The sequence below is a fragment of the Erpetoichthys calabaricus genome, chromosome 2 (genome assembly GCF_900747795.2).
Source record: "Erpetoichthys calabaricus chromosome 2, fErpCal1.3, whole genome shotgun sequence".
In the NCBI taxonomy this organism is placed as follows: domain Eukaryota; kingdom Metazoa; phylum Chordata; class Cladistia; order Polypteriformes; family Polypteridae; genus Erpetoichthys; species Erpetoichthys calabaricus.
The window spans coordinates 198,684,193-198,707,867 of record NC_041395.2 but is presented as its reverse complement, the minus strand read 5'-3'; the positions used below and the strand labels follow the sequence as shown (position 1 = coordinate 198,707,867).

Sequence of the window (23,675 nt, the reverse complement as noted above, 5' to 3'; positions counted from 1 at the left end):
CAATAGGTAAGCAGCTTGGTGTGAAGAAATCAACTGTGGGAGCAATTATTAGAAAATGGAAGACATACAAGACCACTGATAATCTCCCTCGATCTGGGGCTCCATGCAAGATCTCACCCCGTAGGGTCAAAATGATCACAAGAACGGTGAGCAAAAATCCCAGAACCACACGGGGGGACCTAGTGAATGACCTGCAGAGAGCTGGGACCAAAGTAACAAAGGCTACCATCAATAACACACTACGCCGCCAGGGACTCAAATCCTGCAGTGCCAGATGTTTCCCCCTGCTTAAGCCAGTACATGTGCAGGCCCGTCTGAAGTTTGCTAGAGAGCATTTGGATGATCCAGAAGAGGATTGGGAGAATGCCATATGGTCAGATGAAACCAAAATAGAACTTTTTGGTAAAAACTCTACTCGTCGTGTTTGGAGGAGAAAGAATGCTGAGTTGCATCCAAAGAACACCATACCTACTGTAAAGCATGGGGGTGGAAACATCATGCTTTGGGGCTGTTTTTCTGCAAAGGGACCAGGACGACTGATCCGTGTAAAGGAAAGAATGAATGGGGCTATGTATTGTCAGATTTTGAGTGAAAACCTCCTTCCATCAGCAAGGGTATTGAAGATGAAACGTGGCTGGGTCTTTCAGCATGACCGTGATCCCAAACACACCACCCGGGTAACGAAGGAGTGGCTTCGTAAGAAGCATTTCAAGGTCCTGGAATGGCCTAGCCAGTCTCCAGATCTCAACCCCATAGAAAATCTTTGGAGGGAGTTGAAAGTCCGTGTTGCCCAGCGACAGCCCCAAAACATCACTGCTCTAGAGGAGATCTGCATGGAGGAATGGGTCAGAATACCAGCAACTGTGTGAAAACCTTGTGAAGACACAGAAAACATTTGACCTCTGTCATTGCCAACAAAGGGTATATAACAAAGTATTGAGGTGAACTTTTGTTATTGACCAAATACTTTTTTTCCACCATAATTTGCAAATAAATTCTTCAAAAATCAGACTGTGATTTTTATGGATTTTTTTTTCTTCTAATTTTGTCTCTCATAGTTGAGGTATACCTATGATGAAAATTACAGGCCTCTCTCATCTTTTTAAGTGGGAGAACTTGCACAATTGGTGGCTGACTAAATACTTTTTTGCCCCACTGTATTTAAGTTACAGAGAGACACACACATACTTTAGATTCATGTATAAAGTCAAAAAATGTCTGGAAATAATTTAATACTCCCAACTAAAAATGTTATGTTCTTGCCCCATTTGATTTATGTTGATATCTGAGATAAAACGTTTATATTTTTATGAGGAACGGAGATGATAAAATCCTCGATATAATCTGACATTTGGATTAGGTAAAATGAGACAACCCCCCTCAAGCAGAAGGCGTTTTCCCAAATAGAAGTTTCATTCTAAACTTTATTTATTTAACAGCCTCGCATGGATCAGTATTTTAATCAGATGGAGAAAATAATCAAGGAGAAGAAGACTTCTTCTCGAATCCGTTTCATGCTTCAAGATGTGCTGGATCTGAGAAGGGTAGGCTTTTTTTGTGGGTTTTTTTTTTTTTTATGCCTTAAAGGGATCTGGTTAAGTGAGGTGCCATTTTCGTACAGATTGTTTGAGGGTGTGTGTTTTATCTCTCCAAAGTCACAATTCTTATAATCTTGTGTGGCCTTGTGTGTTTGTTAATGTAATTGTACAGATTCATAATGCAGGGGAAATTTCTTATTTGCAGGGCCTTTCTGTGTATCGTAACGAGAAGTGTGGTTTAGAAGTGGGTTACTGATGATAATATATTGCAGAGTTAATATTAATGCACTTTGATTCATTTGTTAGTTAATGGGGAATTATTTCACTTGGTGGATTTTATGCAGGTAATACATGAAACAAAAAGTATATATGGAGTAGTTCTGGCATATTAGCAGAAGCTGAAACAGTATTTATTGAGTGAGAAGCAAATATTACTCCCCTGACATTTACTGAATCATCATGAAGGTAGCAGGACAAAATTGAAAGGTTAAGTCTGAATTCTCCAATTTGACAGAACAACTGGATTCCTAGAAGGGGAGATCAAGGCCCTAAAACAATTGACCAGATCCATAAAGAAGCAGAAATGGAGGAGCACAGAGAACAGATCAAGGTGCAGCAGCAACTGCTTTCTAAAAAAGACACCCGAAGGGGAGGATCTGGTGGAACACATTCTTCAGGTGAGAATTTTGGTCAATACACTGCTGCAAAAGAGTTGCTTAGTATAAAGTTGCAAGACTTATTGAACAGGTTACAAAGTCTACCTGTTCCAGGCTTCTGGCTTGGAAGAGATTGTTCATGGGTTATCTCAAACCATTTTTGCGAAGGTTTTATTTTTAAAATATCTTTCCTGCTTGATGTGGTTGCATATGGTTGCGATTGCATCAGTTTGTTTCATGGCAGCAGTACCCTTTTTTTTGGTAATTTTTCCAAAGGTAGAATTCTGTGTGTGATCATCCTGACACCTAAATACTTCAGAGACGTATTTTTATTTAGTTTTTTTTTTTTTTTAATAACTATAGTATGTATACTGTCGGAACATGCAAGGCTGTGAATGAAGTCTAGGCTCTGTGTATTGTTTTGTCATTGCTCAATAGGCTAATAACATGCATTTTATAGGTCCTTTTAATGAGTCCTAACCATATAAGCTGCCTGTAATCATTTAACTGACACAGGATCAGCTATTTAAAACCTCTCTCCAGTGGTTTGGGTACCACAAGGACAAGGTGCAATGTCATAAAATGGTGTGATTAACAAAACTGTCCTTCATTGTCAGCAAAACAAAGAATTTAAATGGACATTTCAGTTGACATGGAGGGAATCCACTCCTGTAGTGATTTTAATGTGGTGTAAAGGTGATTAGAAAGTTCTGAAGGGCCCACATCACTGCGACTCTTCATTATCTTTCAGTACAACCCCACCTTGTTTTAAAGGCTCAGTAGAGGTATTTACCTTTTGTGAAGCGTAAAGGATGCCAGTCTTGCCAAATTTATGATTATTCATGAGGGACAGTATAACAGGATGCCTGAATAAAGCACTTGTTGCAACAGTTATGCCTCTAATCCCGTAAATGCCAGTAGTGACTCTGCTCTGTTGGGCCCTTGAGCAAGGCCCTTAACCTGCAATTGCTGAGCGCTTTAAATAGTGAGAAAAGCGCTATATAAATGCATATTATTATTATTATTATTACGTTCTATGACAACAAACTGTTTGAAACCACTGGGTAGTTTGTCTGGGCAATTGAACACTCGACTCCTATACCCTTGTCTGCTTTTTCTGTGACCAAGAGTCTTGCTTGGACTCATACAGTGTTGTTTCAATTTGTGTTGTTCCCAGCCCCCCTTCCCCATTCTGTCTAATATCTGCATTTTTAAATTTATATAGTTATGTACTGATTTTTGTGTTGCTGTGCCAAAAAAAAAAAATCTGCCTTGTACTACCATATACTGTGTTGCTGGTGCCTGATTGTTTAGATGAAGCTAGCATTAAATAACGTTTTCATTGCAGAATAAGGTATATTGACAAATTAAATTGAAATGCATTAAGCAGTTATCTGCATGCCCTCCTGGTGTGGCATAGTTATTTTAACAAAAAAATATGAAACTAGTTCTGTAGACGACAGATATAGAATAGCATTGTTGAAAACAACTATATTGGAAAGTTCAAGTTTTCAAAGAAGGATCCATGATATGAACAAAATTGACAAGCATTAAGATTGACCTTTTCTGAAGTGTCATTTAAAACTGAAATGTATAATCACAATATTTAAACTTCAGCCTTGTACTTGAAATTTTGTTATATTGAGCCATTAAGAAATTGAAAACGGTAAGCCAAGAAATGTTTGGGTGTAAATATGAAAATAGTTTTTGGCTTTTAAAGCTGGTGCCCATTTTTGTGTGTGCTTAATTAAAGAAAGCAGCCACATACTTTTAAGATGTTATTGCAGATTCTCCATTCCTCCATTCAAAGCTTTTAAAAGTTAAACTATTGAAGCATTTTGTAATCTTTGTTTTGTGTAAATTGTCTGTCTTCTAACAAATAAAAAATTTATTGCATCAGGTGCCTTCCTGCAGTAGTGTAATTGCAGGCTATATTTAATAATAATCCTCTTTAAACACTATACCACTTCCACGTAATGTTCTCAAAAGCTTAACTTAAAAATGTAAGGACAGTGTTTTATGGCAGTAGTTTTCAGTTCTCTGAGATTCCCCAATGCACCAGGTTTTTATTCCAATCTTTTTTACAATCAATTTTATAACCACATTTTGGAACTTGGATCTAAGATGTATGTGTGTTTGTTCCTGTATGTATAATTTTACATGGTGATGGTTTCAGTAATCATAAGTTTAAATTTTTTATTTTTTGTAAATAAAAATGCATACAGTCTTTCTGCCACAGTGAAAGAGCATTTGCATTGTCATTGAAAACCCAATACTGCCCTGGCATGTTCATTATTTATTTGATACCTTTGGGGTAGGGGACAGGCTTTTTTGTGATTGTGATTGTTTTACATTTCTATGCTCAATGGTAATAAGCATTTTATTAATCTAATCTATCCCATAGTTTTGCTGCTCAGTGTTTTTAATTTAAAAAAAAAAAAAAAAAAAAGTTTCACAAAACAATATTCAAATTCTTTTTGCTTAAAGTTAATGATCGTTTTCTACAAATTAATGAGTAAGTTACTAATGAATGCAAGCTGGTGTTTTTAAGCTTAAAGCTGGTATATGGTTTTGCAGGAAATGTTTTATTTATTTTTTTTTTAACTTGGTCATTATAATACCATGTTATTGGTGCCCAGAACACATTTCTACAAGTGTTAAGTATATAACTGGATAATCAGAAGAGAACTCAATGCAGCCATGAAAAGGATTTTTCATGCAAACCTGATGAATTTGCTTAACAGGACAATTGGTGTTGCAGAGAGCATTTAAATTCTTCAGTTTTTTTTTAATTAAATTCTACTGCTTCATGCGGTTGTGGGCAATTTATAGTTCTGTTGCTTTCCCCTTAGTGGGCAGAATCAGTCAGCCACAAGATGAGGGCTGGAACACGGTACCTATCAGCACCAAGAACCGTCCAATTGATACCAGCCGCCTCAGCAAAATTACTAAGGTAAGTGTAGAGATTACTGTAAGAGAAGGAAAGAACTGAAATCACTTCAGACTCTGTAAAGTGTGTTTTAACTTGTTCACGCAGTATGAATATAATTAGAAATAAACAATAGTTAAGATAAAATAGAAGAATGCATCCATACAGGTTTTTACTTCTAATCTTTCTTTGTATCTTATAGCCTGGTGCATTGGATTTTAATAATCAGCTGCTGGCACCTGGAGGTAGACTAAGTTGGGGAAAAGGCAGCAGTGGAGGCTCGGGAGCCAAGCCCAATGAACAGGGTTGGTGTTATTGTGAAAAATTAGTGATGGTCTCAAAGCTTGTCCTTGATTTTTTTTTTTTTTTGGCTTGTCAGATAGAACTGCAACTTAACAATCATTTTTTTTTTTTTTTTTTTTTTCCTCCGTTTATCAGCCCCAGAGTCTGGGAGGCCGACAACAAGTACGTTGAATAGGTTTTCTGCTTTGCAGCAGTCATCTTCCTCAGCAGAAAGTGACTCGCGCAGAGTTGTGCAGAGGTGAGTAGAAATTTAAAAAGCTTGGAATTGTTCTTAAGAGATTGCCAGTGAGCCAGAGAATTAATATTTACTGAGCAATTACCTTGATGCAAAAAGAGTGTGAGATCTTGTTTTACTTTTAGAACTTGGAATGTCATTGACATCCTTTTCTTAAAAATGTCATGGTGCATTCCATTGGCAAATTGGTTCAGAAGCACAAAAATCATTGACAGTGCTGAAACTTGCATCTTGTGACACTAGTAAAAATCCACTTTTTTTTTTTCACCTAAAACGTTTCAGGGCGGAGTGTCAGTGCATTGGAAAATGCATTTATCTGGACAGGGCAAACAGTTTTCTTACCTGTTGTATGTTATAAATTTTAGGAGCAGCTCAAGCAGAGAACGCAGTGATCGGTATGACAGGGGAGAGCGCAGTGACCGGTATGACCGAGGAGAGCGCTTTGACCGTTCAGATAGGACTGATCGCTTTGAGAGAAGAGAAGGTGGGGAGAGGCAAGCAGACAGAAATAGACCCCCAATCACTAAAAGAAGCTATAGCAAAGAAACTGATGATCGTAGCCGGGAGAGAGAACACCGTGGTTCCCAAGACCCCTTGCGCAGGGTAGCAAGTATGACTGAAGAGAGAGACCGCAGCAGCCGGGAGCGAGACAGGAGTAAAGAGTCAGGTTGGTATTAAATTTTCTGGTAATGAGTCATTTCTAGGTGACTCTTCGTTACTATTCTTCCAGTGTATTAAACAAACCATTACATTTGATTAAGTCTGATTTGGGCCTTGTATTTCAGCTAAGAGAGAGGCTGTTGTAACACCTGTTCCATCAAAACCAGCTTTGAGTGAGGATGATATGGAGAAAAAATCGAAATCCATCATTGAGGAATTTCTGCATATTAATGATATGAAAGTGAGTTAACTTCCTGTATTTGTCCACCTTTGATAATGGGGTGATTCTAAGCAGTGTGCACCCCTAATCCAGGGATATTAAACAAGGTTAGAATTCTTCGTAACTTTAAAGTCTGCAGTTGGCTTCAGAAATATTAGGTAATTAGATTGGGGCCCAGTCATGTGGCTGTGTAGGGACAGTTTCAGGCATTCTTGTTTTTCTTCTTGTAGGAAGCCATGCTTTGTGTCCTGGAGATGAACTCTACCTCGCTACTCTTCATCTTTGTACGGAATGGCATTGAGTCAACATTGGAGAGGAGTACAATAGCCAGGGAGCATATGGGTCTACTACTGTACCAGCTGGTCAAAGTGGGAACACTGACAAAGGAGCAGTATTACAAAGGGTATGCCCTTTATATCTTTATGAAACATACGATGAAGGGTTTGAAGGTTGCCTACATTTCTTCCTGTTGACCACTGGTTGGTTGATTGGGAAGTTTTTTGTTGTAAAGTTTGTGAACTGAGCCCTGTATCTCAGGCTTTTATTTAGTCGTCAAGGTTTCTGCTGTATTAATGTCTTATTCCTTTAGTCTGCAGGAAATACTAGCCATTGCAGAGGATATGGAGATTGATATTCCACACATTTGGTTATACTTGGCAGAAATAATTACGCCAATTCTTCATGAAGGAGGAATTCACATGGGAGAACTTTTCAGGTACTATTTCTCTCCACAGGGCTTATTGTCCAGTCATTACTTCTCAGTAGTGTGCTCCCTCCAAGGATTTTAATAGAATACATGGTGCTTGTCTTAGGTGTGTACACTGCCAGTGTGTTACACTGTAATTATTTTGCTTGTAGGGAGGTGACCAAACCGCTTGTGCCACTGGGCAAGGCTGGCCACTTGCTTGTTGAAATCTTACTGCTTCTCTGCAAAGAAATGGTAGGTTCTTTTACCATGTGTTTATCAAGGGAAAGTTGTAAGGCAGTTACTAATGTCTTCTAATTGAGTATTTTTTGCTACCAGAGTCATAAAAAGGCAGGAGCCTTGTGGCGAGAAGAGGGACTCAGCTGGAAGAACTTTCTACCAGAGGATGTGGATGTAAATAAGTTTGTCACTGAAAAGGTGAGGAAGTAGTCACCATACTTTGTCAAAAGACAAATAACCAATCACAAATGATTGAGCGTCAAAGTGTCAGGTCTTGATTGCAACTGCAATTCCTTTTGGTACATGTTTTATGTCAAGTGACTGATTGACTCCATTTTGTAATTGTGTTGGGTCTTGTTTTTCAATAGAAAGTAGAGTTCACCTTGGGTGATGATAGTGAAAAACCAAGCAAAAAAGAGTTGTCCTTTGAGGAGCTGTGTCGACTTTTGGACAAACTGCTGCAGGAGAAAGCGGACAACCAAAGAATATACGACTGGGTTGAGGTAAGGAGCTGTCCTAGAAAATCTTGCCAAAATGACATTCAGGAAACCATCCACTAATTTAAATGGTGATTCTTCTTTCCAGGCTAACCTAGATGAGCAACAAATTGTTTCAAATACTTTTGTCCGGGCAGTGATGACATCAGTCTGTCAGTCAGCAATCATTTGTAAGTACTTCTGTGTGAGGCATGAAACTTTATAACAGCCACAGGGTCCTGGTGGTGGAAGGTAACTGCTTCCATGACTTAAACCTGAATGTCTGCCTTTCAGTTGAAAATCCTTACCGTGTAGACAGCAAACAGATTGTTCAGAGAGCCAAGGTTCTCCAGAAGTACTTGACAGATGAGCAGAAGGAACTGCAAGCACTCTATGCTCTACAAGCCCTGATGGTCAAACTGGAACAACCACCCAGTAAGTCGTGGTGCTTTCTGGTTGGTGGTGTAGCAAGCCGTAAGGTTTAAGCTAATGGTTTTGTTTTTCTTTGTAGACTTGTTGCGCATGTTTTTTGATGCTCTCTACGACGAGGATGTAATCAAAGAAGAGGCCTTTTACAAGTGGGAGTCTAGCAAAGACCCAGCAGAGCTGCAAGGCAAAGGAGTTGCACTAAAATCTGTCACTGCCTTCTTCACCTGGCTGCGGGAAGCAGAAGACGAGTCGGACAACAACTAACAGCATGTGCACCTGTGGAACTTGGTTTGATACATGGCTTGCATTAGGATTAAGGAGTGAGCTGCTTGACACTGCAGCAGCTTGGCAATGCAACAAGCCATTTTCCCCCTTTCTTACCCCTTTGAAGAATGTCTAACAAAATTTAAAAAGAAAAAAAAAGAAAAGGACTTGGAAAGAGAGAGAGAGTGCAATCCCTCAAGTGTTCAGTTTTTTATCTTTTAGTTTTAAATCTCTATAGTTCGTCTTGTTAATTAAATAAACTAAAGGCTGCTCTTTACAAATGTACAATTAAGTGGCACTCTGAGAGGGTGTTTTTTTTTTTTTTTTTTTTTATGTACAAGAAACAAAATGCAATTTGGGGACAGCTCGACATGGCAGTCGGACTTTGCAGAAGTGGAATGATGTGCCAGGCTGTTCCCAGGTTTGGACGACTGGGGCTGGATGAACTTGAGTTCATTTTCACTCGATTCCTGCTCATTGAATTCCTACACTATAAGGGGGGGGGAAGCCCCTGTCTGTAGCGGAAAAATATATATAAAATATATATATAAATAAATATAAATAATCATTAAAAACTTGAAGAGAGAGAGATCACACTTTAAATGAGAAACAGTACAGCTCCTAGAATCCTTTCAGCTAGAAAAAAGATTTTAGGACAGTCCTGTAAATAGATTTTTTTTTTTTTTTTTTTTTTCCTCTGAAAACAGCTAATGTAATGCCATGTAACTTTTGCCGCCTTCGGACTTTGATTTCCCGGCATCGGCGGACACTTCTGTATTTATAGTTTTCTCTCCTGAGTTACCATGAGGTGCTTGTAATTATCCACATGAACTCTGATTACAATTTAAATGAAATTTGTAAATACTTTTTTGCTTTAAGTATTTAATTAAAAGATTAATGCCTCTTTTCACATTCGCAACTGGAAAGAACAGAATAAAGATGAATTGCAAATAAAGGCTGTCAGCTTGCTGCAAATTTTCTTGTTCTCTGCCACTTTTTGTGCCACAAAGTGGAAAATGAGTTCATGTGTCTTACTTTCTGATGCTCATGTGTGTGTCCCCGTTGTCTGCAGGTTTAGCCATTTGTTGCAGGATGTTCTTGTCCACACAGTTCGCGAAAGAGCATCTAATTCCTTGACATGGTGTTAACTTTTTCTCTGGCCCTGCTGATAAAGGAGTGCTTTGCTTGACGTACAAAGTTTAGAGAAATAGGTGCTGGTAGCTCTTTCTTACACAGACTACTGTAATTGGTAAAGTTGGTGGCATATAGCTTGTATCAGTAAAAGTCCCTCTTGTCGGATATTTCAATGGGTGTTTCCAGTCTTCTGTACTAGTGCCCATGTTTGGTGTGCACTTCACCTCATCTTGCTCTTTGTCTTCCTTAATCTGTTTACCTATTTGGTCATGCTATACGATAGCTCAGCTAGCTTAATTCACATATCCTTTTGGGCTTTGTTTGGCAAGGTGGGCTGGGTGTGGGCTTTCTCAGGTGATACCTGGTCTCTCACGCTCCAGATGTATAAAATATGGTGCAACTCTCTGTGCTGAGTAAATTGCATTACTATGCTGCTGCTACTAGCTCAGATGGTGTTTATCACCAGCTGTCGTCTTGGCTTCATCGGATCAGTCTCCTTTCCAGGTAATAACATAGGCAAGGTTTAAAAGGAAGCTAAACAATCACCTTCATTGTTTGGGAAGAAGTAGTATTAAGAGAAATGGATAACTGCCATGAATCCTGTCCAAGAAGAACTCCCAAAGTGGGTATAGCTGGCAAGGACTGCTAGAGAGGTGGTCTCATTTTTCAGACTGATTAATAATGGTCTTTAGTGCATGTGTGTGTGTGACAGTGGAGTTTGCAGATTTTGTTTTTAAAGGTTTATATTGTATTAAATTAGAATTTTGAGTGTTAAAACCTTGCTGAGGCTAAAAAATATATTTTTTTTTGCCAAACTGAAACTCGAAGTTGAACAACAGTCATTTTTTAGGGTAATCAGCCATCTGGGATCTCTCTCCCTCATTAAATGTATGCTCTTCAGATAGTGAACGTCTGCCGAAGTTCTGGTATGACACAGCAAGTTCCCACATTCAGAGAAGCCTTCTGTATGAAAACTCTGTGAAGACAGCAAGGAATATCATCTTGTTCATAGGTGATGGTAAGAGATCTGGCCAGTGCACATTTCTTTGTGGGAGCTGCCACCAGCTCATTTGTTTTGCTCTTTCCAGGTATGGGACTGAACACCATTGTGTCAACACGCATTTTAAAGGGTCAGCTACAAGGTCAGTCTGGAGAAGAGTACAGCCTGGCGATGGACAGCTTCCAACACACGTCTCTCTCTAAGGTAAGATGTCTTGAATTATGCCTTTGAGACGGCTCGTCGGTTGCCCCAGACACTCGTTGCTTAGTCAAGCCCTCTGTGACCCTCAGACATACTGCACAGACTCTCAGGTTGCGGATAGTTCCTGTGCTGCCACAGCCTTCTTGTGTGGTGTGAAGAGTAACAAGTTCACTGTGGGACTGAGTGCCAACGCCACATACAACCTGTGCAACAGCACGGTTGGCAATGAAGTGCATAGCCTTTTGTCTTGGGCTAAAGATGCAGGTTAGTGGGGTGGAGTGTTTCTCACCTTTTGTTGGTTTCCTTTGCTTCATAACTGAAGGTTCTTTCTCTGTATCAACAGGTAAATCTGTGGGCTTTGTGACAACCACTCGTGTACAGCATGCCACACCTGCCCCTCTTTATGCACACTGTCCCAACCGCTACTGGTATTCAGATGCCAGTATCCCTGCTGACCAAAGGAAGCCTGGATGTCTGGACATTGCCTATCAGTTGGTTCATAACATTAGAGATATTGAGGTGTTTGAGATGCTGTTAATGACAATACATTATGCTATGTCTCAGGTTTTGCACAAATTAGCATTTGAAAGATCTACTGTGCTCTTCAGGTTATTATGGGAGGAGGTCGTCAGCACATGAGTCCTCAAGGGACCCCGGACATAGAGTATCCCAATGAGAACCGGTACCAGGGCCAGCGCCTTGATGGGCTCAACTTAATTGACAAATGGAGAGAAATGAAAGGGACCAAGGTTGGCAAAACCCCCACCTTGTGTTTGGCATTGTACTAGGATAGTGCGTCTCAACCTAATTTATTTATTTTTAACTTAAAGAATGCAACCTATGTGTGGCATCGAGATCAGCTGGACAAAGTGGATCCAGAGAGAACCGACTACTTGATGGGTAAAGTATCTAGCAAAGGTGCCACCTAGTCAGTGGGTTACTTGGTAGGATAATGTGCTTAGTCAAGACTAAAGCATGTGCTAGTTGAGACATTATTTGGAATGTCAGTTGTCCCATGTTGGAATTTATCTGGCGGCAAGTTGTTGCATTCACCTTTTCAGTTAGCCATATGTAGGGAGTGGGTTATTTCTGGAAATATTTTAAAGCTTACCTTAATATCAGGGCACTTTTAGGGTGGAAGCTTGTATGTATTCAGATATGGATGTATTGAACTGTACATGTGGATAGAAAAATCAAATATTGAATGGTGATTTCAAAGGGCTGTGTATGCATTATGACAAATGCAGTAAATTGTTAGCTATGTGTTAAACCAAATGTCTTGTGCCTCTGCAAACCCCACTGCGCTGATGGTGTCTGACCACATGTATATAAGGCTATGTCCAAACTAGCATTCTCACACTATTGTTATCTATACTAAAGCGACTGATAACACTGGACATGAATATTTTTAATTGGGCATGCATTGTGCAATTTTTGGCATGCTGCTTTTTTTTAAGCTGCTTTGTCTTTTGTTTAACATTCAGTATGAAGGGGCTTCTATTCCTGATTGTATTTTATGATTGGACTGTCACATGATCGTCACAAGTTAAGCCAGAAGTTGAAATTTACGTTTTAGGTTTGCAAAAACAAAAAAGGAAATATGAGAATATTGCAAATGGCCCTTCTGCAGGTTGTAACCTATTAGTTGTCACATGAAGATGTTCTGCAGTAATATTAAAATAAATTAAGCCTGGCAAGTTGAAGCAAACAATTTATATTGATGTCCCAACTTCCCTTGATTATCTAACCTCTGTCAGTCTTATAAATTCCAGTAATTGATGGCAAGAAAACAGCAATTAACAAATGAAAGGAGTCAGACCACTATTACTGTGTAGGCCTTTCATTTGGAGAAAATTAAAAAAATAAAAAAAAAATTGGTGTGGTTGAGTATGGTGTGTTGTACACTAACTAAAGGAAACTAGGAAGAAACTCTGATAGGAAGAGATCTGGCAGACCCAAAGTCGCAACCCAATCAGAAGACAAGTTTCTTGATGGGCGCCTCACAGCACAACTTCAAGCGCAATCAAAAAAAGCAAGTCTGTTTCTACTGTGAAGAGGAGACTCTGCTGCAGGTTTGACAGGGTGAGTGGCAGTAAGAGAGCCATTCCTTGAAGGACAAAATAGGTCTTTGACGTACCACCTCTGGACTACTGCAAATCGGTAGAAAATCTGGACACATGAATCAATATTTGGAGGAGGAAGTGGGATGATGTGGAGTTCTTTTGTTGGAGGCAGAGTTGATGACTTAGAGCGACTGGCATTCTGAATCAAAAGGGTTACCACAGTTTGGCTGAATAAAATTATGTACACTTGATTCCTTGACTCCCCCCGTCCCCAAAACTGAGGTGTTCTAAAGTAAAACTATTAACCGATAGTACACATACTGAACGCCCACATTGTGGCATGTCAATCGGACCACACGTACTTGTTTAGTTTGAGCCCTTGCACTCTAGGTGTATTTTTACCTGGTTGTGAGTTTAGAAAAATGTTAAGCCTCATGTCTCCTAACCAACAATGGAATAGGACCATGGACCCTAAATCTCCCTCTGTGTTGCTTTTGTTCTAAAAGACCAGTTTTATCTTTAAAAATATAAGTAATAGTTAATGCAATAATTGAGTTCGCTGGAATTAACAATATTCTGCATAGCTGTAGTTTATATGCTCCTAGAAAGCAATACACCTATAGCTAACAGTCTGTAACCTCATAGGTTAAGGCTGTTTAATAGTGTGTGCTCTATGAGAAAACCTCAGGGACAAGTTGCTGTTTTAACATGAATTACATAAATGTATTTCATAATGAAACACCTGACGTTAGTCAGCTTAATGTAGCATCTATTACATTTAATTCAATGCCTAACTACAAAAGAATCCTAGCCAAATAGGAATATTCAGATTGTGAATCTCTTGAAGCTGAGTTCCAGCATGTGTCCACAGTAAAAGGGGCTATACCTTTTATAGCATTAAAATTAGTGATACTAGCACAAAAACAGACAACTTGTTAATAGCAGCAGAAACTTGAATACATTTTATAAAAATATCAAAATAAGGAATATTAGAAATGCACATTCCAGGAGATAGATACCACTCTTTGGCATTTTAAAAACTTGCCCTTTTATACCTCAGAAACCTAAAATTAGTCTGAAATCAATGCTCAACAACTGGGACAGTACCTGCCCAAAGATCTTCATGAGATAACATCTGTTCCATTTGCTGTGAAACGATACAAAGTGAAGAAGAGGCTGTCGCTTCTGATCTCATAAAACCATTTTACCATGGGAAATAACCCCTGGTGCTTGCTTTATTCATAATGAATTATAGAAATATTTTTAGAGATATAACAAACACATCTTTCTCATAATAGCCTAAACAGGATTCATCATAATATTAAGATCAAAGGTCCCTACGACAATGATACACATGCCTTAAATATTTAAATTAATTCCAATGATCTAAGATGTAAAACTTGTCGATTTGTCCTTTTGTTGCAGTAATGAAAGTCTTTTCAGCTGCTTTGATCTTGGGAGGATGGTGCAACTTATCCTGAAGTAAAGCATTTGTCATGAGATGAGTTTTCCTGTAGATCAACAGCAGTTTATTGCTGATGCAGATGTAATTTTCTTGTGCCACATACTTCATTTTCCTACAGTAGCACGGGCTACTGTCATGTGGTACGAGTAGCCATTTGACCACAAGACTCATACAGGTAAGCAACACACAACAAGTGAGAGGATAAGCAACTCTTCTTTGCCTGCTACTGTATGTTGCAATAAGTTTTTTTTCCTCCACGAAGGGTAACCATTCAGGGAATGAGCAGGGTCTAATCAGGGAAGAGCCAACTATTAAGAATGAACCAATCGGCGAGCGATGGAGTCTTGTGATTTCTAAAATTTGTCATTTTTCTCTTCTTTCCACACAGATCCTACATTGATGTTTTTAAAGTGTTTGGCTCTGGAGAGCATTTTCAGAAGTAGTAGGTTTTCATGAGTTAAAAATGCTGGTGAAGTGTAGGTGAAAGTGGAGACAAATGTCTGACTTTTCAACAAAAAAATGTAGTGTGGACAGGGGCCAAGTCCACAGAGCTTGAGTGTTTCCTAATGGCATCATGTCAGCAGTTCCTCATTTAGACCCTGCTCTCTGCTGCTGGTTAATGGTGCCAGTTGATAGTCGGTGGGTCGTGCTGTCAACTTTTGGGACTATATGTTGGCACACTGTACACGTGACGGGTACTAGTATTCTAATGTGTGGAAAAATTTGCTAACCAGCCAGATGTCTCTTGATGTCAGGTCTCTTTGAGCCAGGTGACCTGGCCTATGAGTTGGAACGGAATAGCAGTACTGACCCCTCAATTGTAGAGATGGTGGACAAGGCAGTGCACATCCTCCGAAAGAACACTCAGGGCTTCTTCCTTTTTGTGGAGGGTGAGTTGTTCTCAGTAGGCTCCATTAGGGTCTAACCTCAAATGGAACAATCTCTTCCTTCAAACTTCCTTGTGTTTCTTAATGTTACAGGTGGAAAGATCGACCAGGGTCATCACTCGGGGAGAGCCAAACTTGCACTCTATGAGGCCATGCTGCTCGATAATGCTATTGAGAGGGCTCTCGAGTTGACTGATGCCTCAGAGACACTCACTGTTGTTTCTGCTGACCACTCTCACACTTTGAGTCTCGGGGGCTACACTGACAGAGGCAACCCAATATTTGGTAAAGTGCTTGATGACACATGAAGGAGTTGTATTAGTCCATGGACAGCTTAGGCAGTTGTAGTTAGTTTCTAGGGCTACATATTTGGGAATCCACCTCAGCTGATATAAAGAAGCACTGTATGAGGATGGACATACTGGTTAAGGTGGACACTCCTTTTGCCCCCTCTCCTGTTTTAAGCATATATGGCAGAGGCCCAAGAAAAACATCATTCTTTTCTGTTTGATGTGGAGGTCCAGGTCTCTCTCAGCAACTTCAGATTTGTCTGTCTTACAGGCTTTGCCCCCCAGGTGAGCGATGTGGATGGCATGCCTTACACCTCCCTCCTCTATGCCAATGGACCTGGGTTTCGTGTGGTCAATGGTCAACGCTCAAACCCGCAGAACCACAGCATCAGTGAGTACAGTCTTTCTGCCATGTTGGCATGCCACTGGAGCTGTGCCTGCATATTTTTACTGTGTCTTCACAGGTCATAAGGACTACACTCCGCAGGCAGCGGTGCCCCTTGTTGAGGAAACGCATGCGGGGGAGGATGTCCCCGTATATGCTCAAGGGCCTTGGTCACATCTTTTTAAAGGTACCAACGAAGATGTTTTCATTGCCCATGCCATGGCTTATGCTGCTTGCATAGGCCCCTATAGTTCCCGCTGTGGCCAGATTCCTAAAGTGCCCACCACTGTGACCAAACGCACTACAACTGTGACCAAACGCACTTCAACTGCTGCCTACAGCTTGGGGTTTTGCCTTCAAAGTGCTACCTTCCTGAAAACCTCTCTCTTCTGTGTTCTGATTGCTCTGTGGTCCTCTTAAATGGTTGAGATGGCCAGGTCCTCTGTTTGGCCACTACTAAACCTAATAAAGTTAAGTCTATTATTCAAAGTGTGTTAAGTGTGTCTAATTTCAGTGGTGGTATTAAAATATATTTGATCCAAAGTCACCTGGATCATTGAGGAGTCCCAATGAGCAGCACAGCTTAATGGAAGCATGTTGTGTCCATTTCAAGACATGGATTGATTTACAGGTCATCATGTGCAATTCGTGCCACAGTCAGGATGCTGGGAAGTAATGCTGCAGGATCCATATTACTAACCGAGAATGGTAAACCGGATGGCATGGACGCAGGTACACGGCGATGGGACCATGAGACGTACTGCGCAGGCGTATACAGCTCAACTAATGGAAATAGCAAATAAAACAACCGCCATATTGTGAGTGGCACTACTGCGGAGTGAAGTTAGGAATAACGTGCTGCTTAGGGTTGCACAAACCGCTGAACACTTTACACCAGATTCAAACACAATACTGCTCAACGATACACATATGAGCCCACCTGGATAAGATCAATGAACGCAGGCGCCTACAACGCGCGTCTGAAACTGCGGAAGCAAAGCAGGCACGGGTTAAGACACTACGGGGTCCGCAAAGAGAGTACAGAATATATAAGAGCACACCGATCAAAAAAAAAAAAATCAATCGTGTAAATTAAAAGCACATGGTACACACATCGTGCTCTCAGCGCATAGAAAGCATATAAGGACAATACGGAGAATAGAGACCCAAAGGCATTGAAGAGAAAAAAACGCAGATAAGAGATTATGAAAGCAGTGGAATTCGAAAGGCTCAAACAAACGATGGCGCGATACACATGCAGACAAAGGTACAGAATATGAAAGCAGTAAAATTCAAAAGTATTGTAGCGTCCCACCCTGGTTGAGGGCTTTTTAGTTTTAAGTGACTGTTGGGTCCGATTGAGGGAAGGTGGAGTACAGCACGGAGGACTGATAGCAGGGTATTGATTTCTTGCGGTAAGGGGGGGCGTTGGAGAGGGTGCTAGAAAGTTGTGTTTGGGGTTAGGAAGTCAGCGATTGTTCAGGTAAAACTTTTGTGACACTTTATCATGTCAGTCACTACAGTATCAAAGAAAAGATAGAAACGATTGCATTACCGCAAACAAAAGGTGATTAATCATCAGAACCAGGTGTAATTGAAAAAATACCAGGACATATTGAGGTCTGAAAAAAAGAGTAGACAACAAAGTCTTTTCGCATTCGCATCATTCAATGGACAAAACGTGGATTTACACAATAATGAACCATATGCTATGAGAATCTGTGGTCCCACAACAGTTAAAGGAACGACAAGTTAAATTTCAAAGAGTACACAATTCGGTCGGGTGTATATTGATAATCTCGGAGAAGCGATGCACATTTTAACAGGCAAAAAGAAAGGTGATGTATATATTCCACAAGTAACCTTACGCACCAAAGGAGATCGTGATATGCCATTCGTAGTAAAATGTTTACAGTTTACCGTGAGAATAACTTTTGCTATGACAATCAGTAAATCACAGGGACAAACAGAAAAACTCGGATTATTTATTACAGAAACAATATTCACTCACGGGCACTTATACGTTGCCTTGTCACAATGTGTCTCCAAACAATATTGTTTTCAATGAAGCTTTAAAGTAAAAGTCAAAATAATGAAATTGAAACAATTCCAAAAAAAACATGTAAAATTGTATATCCAATTAACCAAACACGGGGGTTGGCGAGCGAAGCCCCCTAGTACCAAGAAGAGGCTTCTGTCTGGATACTCTGTCATAAGGCCAAGATTGGTGGTGTATTGTAGTGGTGTTTGACCTTCTGGAAGTTTCTTCCATCTCCGTGCAGGTTCTCTGGAGCTTAGCCAGAGTGACCACCCAGTTCAGGATCGACCTCCCTTACCAAGTCCATTCTCACCTTGATTGGTCATTTTGGGTGGGCATCCATGTCTGGAAAGAGTCATGGTGGTTCTAAACCAAAAAAATGACCACTGTCAGATCTCAATACTATTCAAATTTAATCAACAGTCCTGGAAATTCCAAACAACTTTTTTCCGTGATAAACCATTTACTCAATCCTCACGCCTATGTGTGTAATAATTTCACAGAGGATCAGTGCAATAATTAGAGGTGAAATATACAATATAAAGTGGACAGCATCCACTTCTCATTGTCTGCCTCTAGCCCTCCATCGCTGGATGTTTCTACATCAAAGCCAATGGGCTGCCTTCCCCAGTTCCTCTGTACCACAGTTAAAGAAGTTGAGGACATCATACAGAGGATGAGGCCTTCAACATGTTAATTGGACCCTTTTCCTGCTCCTCTGGTAAAAGCTAATGTATCGGATATAAGCCCTCTTATTGCTGACATCCTTAATCACTCTGTCCAGAGCGGCTTAGTCCCACTGCCATTGAAAACCGCAAAAATTAGAAAAATAAAAAAAAATCCTCTTTGGGTCCTGAAGTGATAGCAAACTATCATCCGATCTCCAACCTTCCATTTTTGTCTAAGGTTTTAGAAAAGGTTGAATTTTTTGAGGTGCTCCTAAAGCTGAACCAAAACAATCTGTTTGAAAAATTTCAGTCTGGTTTCCGAACTTCTCACAGACACAGCCCTGGTCAGAGTCACCAATGATCTCCTGATGGCTGCTGACCATGGCTTTCCATCACTCCTTATCCTCCTGGACCTTACAGCTACATTTGATACGGTAGATCATAATATTCTCCATCATCTTCACTGTACATTTGGACTTTCTGGCATTGCTTTCGAGTGGTTCAAGTCCTATCTTACAGACAGGACTGAGTATGTGGCCTTGGGGGATGCTAAATCTCATACCCACACCATCACCTGTGGGGTCCCACAAGGATCAGTCTTTGGGCCGACCGTCTTTAATATCTATATACTACCTCTGGGTCACATCATCTGCAAGCATGGAGTTTCATTCCATTGCTATGCCGATGAAATGCAGCTTTATGTGAGACTAGATTCGACTTCTCTTACACCTCCATCAACTTTTTCCTCTTGCTTGGATGAAATTGAGGCCTGGATGTCCAAGAACTTCCTCAAGCTGAACAGCACCAAAACTGAAGCTCTTTTAATTGGCACCGCCCATCAACTTCGTTCCTCTGTAAATTGTATTTCCTTTCCTGACCGTACCATTACCCTCTACCCTTCTGTTACAAATCTGGGTGTCAAGTTAGACTCCCATCTGTCATTTGATATACATATCCATCACCTTTGTAAAATTGCATTCCTTCATCTCCGAAACATAGCCAAACTCCGTTCCTACCTCTCCCTCTGTGATGCTGAAAAGCTGGTTCATGCCTTTGTCTCATCCAGACTGGACTATTGTAATGCACTTGTAATGATACCCAACAAGAGCCTTCAAAAGCTACAGCAAATTCAAAATAGTGCTGCAAGAATCCTGATGTGGGTGCGGAAATATGAACATATCTCACCAATCCTTCGATCACTTCATTGGCTCCCTATCCATCTCCGTATAGAATACAAACTCTGTTTGTTTATTCGCCAGTGTATCCATGGAAATGCTCCACAATATCTTAAAGAACTCCTTATACTACAATGCACTACAAGAAACCTCCATTTTGAAAATACCTACCGCCTTCGCCCCCTGTGACCAAATTTCATACAATGGGAGACCGAGCCTTTGCAGCTGCTGCTCCACGGCTCTGGAATGCCCTACCAGAGAGCCTAAGAACACAGTAGATTGTGGGCTGTTTTAAAAAACAGCTAAAGACTTTTCTATTTAGGAAAGCTTATTAACAAGAATGCTATAATTATTGTTGTTTTATCTGTTTTTATCTTGCCTTGCCTTTGTTTAATCTTTTTATGTTGCACTTTGAGATTCACTGCTAATGTAAAGTGCCCCTATAAATAAAATGCATTATTATTATTATTATAAACATCTTCCATTTAAGAACTATAGAGGCGATTGTGCTGTCAGGAATCTTCAATTCTGCAGAATGGTTTTTGTTGCCTTCCACAGATTTGCCCCTCAACACTGTCCCATCTCTAAGCCCTGCAGGCAATTCCTTTGACCTCATGGCTTGTTTTTTTGACCTGATGCACATTGTCCAATGCAGCTTCTTATATAGGCAGGTGCCTGCTTGTCTCAGTCACGTGCAGTCAATTGAATTTACCACAGGTGAACTCCATACAAGGTATAGAAACATCTCAATGATGATCAATAGAATGGAATGCACCGGAGATAAATTTCAAGTATCATAGCAAAGGGTCTGAATACGTGTGTCAAGTGATATTTTGTTTGTGTTATATTTTTTTTTAATTGCAAATATTTCTAAAATCCTATGTTCTGTTTATTTTGTATTGTGTTGGTTGATGGGGACAAAAAATGATTTTAAATAGCTCTGACATGGACTACAACATAAACTGAGAAAAGTGAAGAGGTCTACTTTTTGAAGGCACTGAACATTTATATGAAATTAATAATGTTTTTCTGTCATAGCTTTAAATGCTTAATGCTGTTTTATCATTTTTTTTTAATTCACTTTTTTTTCCTGTGGAGTTTTTTCCCCCCTTAATTTTATCCGAATACTGACATTTAATGATTAGCGGAGCAGACAGGTTCAAAGGACACTGAATGTTGAAGGGTAGCAGCTACTTCAGTGTTACCCACTGGTATGCCCAATATCAAGTGATCATTTAAATAACCTGCATATTAAATCTTTCTGTCCTCTGCATCTTGTTCTGTTACACCCTTCACCTGCATGTCTTCTCTCATCACATCCATAAACATTCTCTCTAGCCTTCCTCTTTTTCTCTTGCCTGGCAGCTCTATCCTTAGCATCCTTCTCCCAATATACTCAGCATCTCACCTCTGCACATGTCCTAACCAACACAATCTCACCTCTCTGACTTTGTCTCCCAACCATCCAACTTGAGCTGACCCACTAATGTCCTCATTTCTAAACCTATCCATCCTCGTCACACCCAGTGCAAATCTTAGAGCTGGAGGTAGCAGAGTTAAAGATGCTGTCTCCTGCTTTCTGGTCAGTGCTACCGTCTCCAACCCATATAACATAGCTGGTCTCACTACCATCCTGTAGACCTTCCCTTTCACTCTTGTTGATACCCGTCTGTCACAAATTACTCCTGTCACTCTTCTCCACCCTTCCTGCACTCTCCTTTTCACCTCTCTTCCACAATCCCCGTTACGCTGTACTGTTAATCCCAAGTATTTAAACTTTTGCATCCTCACCATTCTAATGACCTCACTCTCATTCACACACATGTATTCTGTCTTGTTCCTACTGACCTTCATTCGTCTCCCTTCCAGGGTCTCCTCAACCTGCTCCCTACTATCGCTACAGATCACAATGTTATCAGCAAACATCATAGTCCACGGGGACTCCTGTCTAATCTTGTCTGTCAACCTGTCCATCACCATTGCAAATAAGAAAGGGCTCATAGCCGATCTCTGATGTAATCCTACCTCCACCTTGAACGCATCTGTCACTCCTACCACAGACCTCACCACTGTCACACTTCCCTTGTACATATCCTGTACAACTCTTACATACTTCTCTGCCCACTCCCAGCTTCCTCATACAATACCACAACTCCTCTTGAGGCAGCCTGTCATATGTTTTCTCCAGGTCCACAAAGACGCAATGCAACTCCTTCTGGCCTTCTCTATACTTCTCCATCAACATCCTCAGAGCAAACATCGCATCTGTGGTACTCGTTCTTGGTATGAAACCATACTGCTGCTCACTAATCATCACCTAACTTCTTAACATGCAGTGGGGCAAAAAAATATTTAGTCAGCCACCAATTGTGCAAGTTCTCCCACTTACAAAGATGAGAGAGGCCTGAAATTTTCATCATAGGTATACCTCAACTATGAGAGACAAAATGAGAAAAAAAATCCAGAAAATCACATTGTCTGATTTTTAAAGAATTTATTTGCAAATTATGGTGGAAAATAAATATTTGGTCACCTACAAACAAGCAAGATTTCTGGCTCTCTCAGACCTGTAACTTCTTCTGTAAGAGGCTCCTATGTCCTCCACTCGTTACCTGTATTAATGGCACCTGTTTGAGGTTGGTGGACAGGTGTCTTTTATATTGATAACGAGTTCAAACAGTCACACTCCAAACTCCACTATGGCCAAGACCAAAGAGCTATCAAAGGACACCAGAAACAAAACTATAGACCTGCACCAGGCTGGGAAGACTGAATCTGCAATAGGTAAGCAGCTTGGTGTAAAGAAATCAACTGTGGGAGCAATTATTAGAAAATGGAAGACATACAAGACCACTGATAATCTCCCTCGATCTGGGGCTCCACGCTAGATCTCACCCTGTGGGTTCAAAATGATAACAAGAACGGTGAGCAAAAATCCCAGAACCACACGGGGGGACCTGGTGAATGACCTGCAGAGAGCTGGGACCAAAGTAACAAAGGCTACCATCAGTAACACACTACGCCGCCAGGGACTCAAATCCTGCAGTGCTAGACGTGTCCCCCTGCTTAAGCCAGTACATGTGCAGGCCCGTCTGAAGTTTGCCAGAGAGCATTTGGATGATCCAGAAGAGGAATGAAACCAAAATAGAACTTTTTGATAAAAACTCTACTCGTCGTGTTTGGAGGAGAAAGAATGCCGAGTTGCATCCAAAGAACACCATACCTACTGTAAAGCTTGGGGGTGGAAACATCATGCTTTGGGGCTGTTTTTCTGCAAAGGGACCAGGACGACTGATCCGTGTAAAGGAAAGAATGAATGGGGCCATGTATCGTCAGATTTTGAGTGAAAACCTCCTTCCATCAGCAAGGGCATTGAAGATGAAACGTGGCTGGGTCTTTCAGCATGACAATGATCCCAAACACACCGCCCAGGTAACGAAGGAGTGGCTTCGTAAGAAGCATTTCAAGGTCCTGGAATGGCCTAGCCAGTCTCCAGATCTCAACCCCATAGAAAATCTTTGGAGGGAGTTGAAAGTCCGTGTTGCCCAGCGACAGCCCCAAAACATCACTGCTCTAGAGGAGATCTGCATGGAGGAATGGGTCAAAATACCAGCAACAGTGTGTGGAAAACCTTGTGAAGACTTACAGAAAACATTTGACCTCTGTCATTGCCAACAAAGGGTATATAACAAAGTATTGAGGTGAACTTTTGTTATTGACCAAATACTTTTTTT

General features: G+C 40.5%; 2 protein-coding genes across 6 annotated transcripts in view; both read left to right on the top strand.

The window, feature by feature from the left end:
• Positions 1–9,610, top strand: part of eif4g1a (eukaryotic translation initiation factor 4 gamma, 1a) — a 116,756-nt gene extending 107,146 nt beyond the window's left edge. For all 4 annotated transcript variants that reach the window (XM_028794992.2, XM_028794991.2, XM_051923784.1 and 1 more), the window contains 15 exons: positions 1,440–1,544; positions 2,053–2,215; positions 5,047–5,147; positions 5,326–5,428; positions 5,562–5,664; positions 6,027–6,328; positions 6,447–6,562; positions 6,772–6,944; positions 7,131–7,256; positions 7,400–7,481; positions 7,566–7,664; positions 7,835–7,969; positions 8,052–8,133; positions 8,237–8,377; positions 8,454–9,610. In XM_028794992.2, coding sequence (XP_028650825.1) covers positions 1,440–1,544; positions 2,053–2,215; positions 5,047–5,147; positions 5,326–5,428; positions 5,562–5,664; positions 6,027–6,328; positions 6,447–6,562; positions 6,772–6,944; positions 7,131–7,256; positions 7,400–7,481; positions 7,566–7,664; positions 7,835–7,969; positions 8,052–8,133; positions 8,237–8,377; positions 8,454–8,635 — 2,013 coding nt within the window. In that variant the 3' untranslated portion in view covers positions 8,636–9,610. The remainder of the gene's footprint in view (positions 1–1,439; positions 1,545–2,052; positions 2,216–5,046; positions 5,148–5,325; positions 5,429–5,561; positions 5,665–6,026; positions 6,329–6,446; positions 6,563–6,771; positions 6,945–7,130; positions 7,257–7,399; positions 7,482–7,565; positions 7,665–7,834; positions 7,970–8,051; positions 8,134–8,236; positions 8,378–8,453) is intronic.
• A 165-nt stretch (positions 9,611–9,775) lies between these two features.
• Positions 9,776–16,550, top strand: LOC114646682 (alkaline phosphatase-like). Of its 2 annotated transcripts, XM_051923786.1 has the most exons (11): positions 9,786–10,273; positions 10,671–10,787; positions 10,858–10,973; positions 11,060–11,234; positions 11,314–11,489; positions 11,579–11,719; positions 11,801–11,870; positions 15,254–15,388; positions 15,479–15,670; positions 15,947–16,066; positions 16,140–16,550. In XM_051923786.1, the coding sequence occupies exons 1-11, from the start codon at positions 10,198–10,200 to the stop codon at positions 16,478–16,480; spliced, it is 1,659 nt and encodes a 552-aa protein (XP_051779746.1). In that variant the 5' UTR covers positions 9,786–10,197; the 3' UTR covers positions 16,481–16,550. The 2 variants fall into 2 exon arrangements, 1 of the variants encoding a protein (XP_051779746.1); XR_007934276.1 differs by lacking the exon at positions 16,140–16,550 and having other exon boundaries at positions 9,776–10,273; positions 15,479–15,815; positions 15,947–16,062.
• Positions 16,551–23,675: the final 7,125 nt, after the last annotated feature.

Bases quoted from the DNA above. Each gene is read 5' to 3' on its own strand.
- LOC114646682 (XM_051923786.1), top strand. From the start codon at position 10,198: ATGCTGCTGCTACTAGCTCAGATGGTGTTTATCACCAGCTGTCGTCTT. The intron at 10,788-10,857 runs GTAAGAGATCTG...TGCTCTTTCCAG, and splicing joins CATCTTGTTCATAGGTGATG to GTATGGGACTGAACACCATT. The intron at 15,389-15,478 runs GTGAGTTGTTCT...TTAATGTTACAG, and splicing joins CTTCTTCCTTTTTGTGGAGG to GTGGAAAGATCGACCAGGGT.